The sequence below is a fragment of the Alosa pseudoharengus genome, unplaced genomic scaffold (assembly GCF_046254945.1).
Source record: "Alosa pseudoharengus isolate Yale_2024_CS ecotype anadromous, Long Island Sound unplaced genomic scaffold, YU_APseudo_1.1 YU_APseudo_1.1_scf_2, whole genome shotgun sequence".
NCBI lineage: Eukaryota > Metazoa > Chordata > Actinopteri > Clupeiformes > Clupeidae > Alosa > Alosa pseudoharengus.
Window position 1 is genome coordinate 57,412,971 of NW_027468663.1, and position 2,500 is coordinate 57,415,470.

The window sequence follows — 2,500 nt, forward strand, 5'->3', positions numbered from 1 at the left end:
TGCAGGAGGTCGTTGGCCTGCTCAGTTCTCTGGGTTCTCGACGAGACCAGAGTCCCCCTAGAGACCAGCCCCCCGCCAAAATCTTTGTCCAATCACCAGCCGAGGCCGATGCCCCAGCACCTCCCCCTTCTCAGCCTTCTGACCAATCAGAGCAGCCGGACTCAGCCGTGCGGCCAAAGGCCCCACCTCAAGCCCAACCCCCAGATGAAGTTCAGAGCTCGGACCCCACCCCTCGGCCGCCATTGGCCCAGCCGGTACCCCAGATCATCGTGCAGGAGTTCGGCGAGGAGCTCAGTGTCTCTCCACCCCAGCAGGGCCCCCAGACTCAGCTCACAGCCCCAGCAGATGCTCCAGCCCAGGCCAGCGTGAGGCCCAAGAGCCGGACGCGTCCCCAGGCCCAGGCTGCTGCCAGAGGGGGGGCGCAGGAGCAGCCCCCAGGGGGCGCCCTGGAGCACAGGCCCCCCCCGCCCCCTCGCCAGCCCCCACAGACCCAGGAGCAGGGGCACGCGCCCGCTCAGGTGCCCGCTCAGGCGCCCGCTCAGGCGCCCGCTCAGGCGCCCGCTCAGGTGCCCGCTCAGGCCCCGCCTCAGACACCACAGCCCACCCAGCAGCCGCCGCCACCGCAAGAGCCAGCTGCCACACCCCTCGACATCAGGGCGCGCAAGGCCCTGGCCCGTCAGAACCGACCCTGGCTCCAGCAGAAGGCAGCACAGGTAGAACAAACACAACCTAAGGCCCGGTCAGAGGCTCAAGGCTCAGGCCAGAAGGTAACGTCAACGGCCATGAGTCAACCTCAACCGCCAATGGCAAGCCAAACTCAACAACAAGTCCAAAGTCAGACTCAACAACAAGCAAAGATCCAGTCTCAACAGCAAGTCCAAAGTCAGACTCAACAACAAGCAAAGATCCAGTCTCAGCAGCAAGTCCAAAGTCAGACTCAACAACAAGCAAAGATCCAGTCTCAACAGCAAGTCCAAAGTCAGACTCAACAAGCTACGCGGCAACCTCAACAGCAAGTCCAAAGTCAGACTCAACAACAAGCAAAGATCCAAGTACAACAACTTGTCCAAACACAACAACAACAAGTCAAAATCCAAGGTCAGCAGGTAGTCTTTAGCAAGACTCAACAGCAAGTGGTCAGCCAGACTAAAGCACAAACACAGAGCCAGCCTCAGACACCAGTGTCCAGCCAAGCCCAGTCAAAAACTACGACCCTGCCTCAACCTCAACCACCTCATCCAACCAAACCCCAGGCTGCAGCCACAGGCCCGACTCAACCCGCTGTTGGTCTGAGTGAGGCACCTGTGCAGAGCCAAGCCCAGCGGCCCGGGGTGATGTCTGGCCAACAGCAGGAAGTGACACGCCAACCCCAATCTCAACCACAGACCCAGACGAGAGGCCCAACTCAGACTCAGGCTGGGGTGCAGAGGTATCCACAGCCAATGGCAGCCGCCCACAGTCAGTCCATGGGCCAGAGTCAGTCCATGGGCCAGAGTCAGTCCATGACCCAGGCTAAGACCCAGTCCATGACCCAGAGTCAGGCTGCAGCCCACTTCCAGCAGCAGCCTCCAGCTCAGTCCAGACCACAGCCGATGGTCCAGACGCAACCTCGTCCCATGGTGCCGACCTCACCAACCCCCATGACACCTGTCCAGCCCCAGGTCCTGTCTCAGAGACAGCCTCAGCAGCAGGTCCCTACCCAGGGTGCCCAGCCCCAACCCCAGGCTTACTTTGCCCAGGGTGTCCACCCTGCACCGATGCCCCAGACCTACCCTGCCCTACGGGGGTTGTCTGTCACGCCCCTGCAGCCCAAACCCAGCAGCCCCATCCAGCCACGCATCATCAGCATGCCCCCGGCACGGCCACAGGCCCCCATGCAGCCCCAGCCCCTGCGTTCTGTTACCCCTCAGCACCCTGCCCAGGGCCTTCCTGCCCCCAGGGTTCCCCATCCTGCCCCTCCTCAACCCCAGTCTCAGCAGTGGGGGCCCTTAAAACCAGAGGTGGTGCCCCAGAGTTACCCCAAGCCCCAAACGCAGGTCCCCATGCCTGCCCAGATGCCCTCCATGGGGCAGTACCCACCCTACCCCCAGCATCCTGGTGCCCCGCAGCAGCAGTGGGCCCCTATGAGAGCAGGTGTGGTCCCCCAGACCTACCCCCGGCCTCAGACCCCCACAGAGCCACCCGCTCAGGTAGGCACATATCCCCAAATGCCAGGGTACCCCAAAACCCCGCCTGGGGTGCCCCAACAGCAGTGGGCGAACATGAGGCCAGACATGGTGCCCCAGCCGTACCCGCAGCCAGGCACCCCGATGCCACAGGTCCGCGCGGTCGCCCCCCAGCCGTGGAGCCCCATCAGGGCGGAGGTTCCGCCGCAGGGGTACCCTCAACCTCAGGGTCAGGGGTACGCACCCTCACCAGCGCCGGCTCACTACCAGACACAGCAGTGGATGCCCTACCCACAATCCTCTGCTCAGGCTCAGGTCCAGCCTTCTGCCCAGCA

At 63.3% G+C, this 2,500-nt stretch overlaps 1 protein-coding gene across 1 annotated transcript in view; it reads left to right on the top strand.

Moving 5' to 3' along the window:
- The window catches only part of syne2b (spectrin repeat containing, nuclear envelope 2b), a gene marked incomplete in the record, with an annotated part of 128,250 nt that overhangs the window by 37,357 nt on the left and 88,393 nt on the right, over positions 1 to 2,500 (top strand). The window contains 1 exon segment of the mRNA XM_076295622.1: positions 6 to 2,500. This exon segment is cut by the window's right edge and continues 688 nt beyond it. Coding sequence (XP_076151737.1) covers positions 6 to 2,500 — 2,495 coding nt within the window.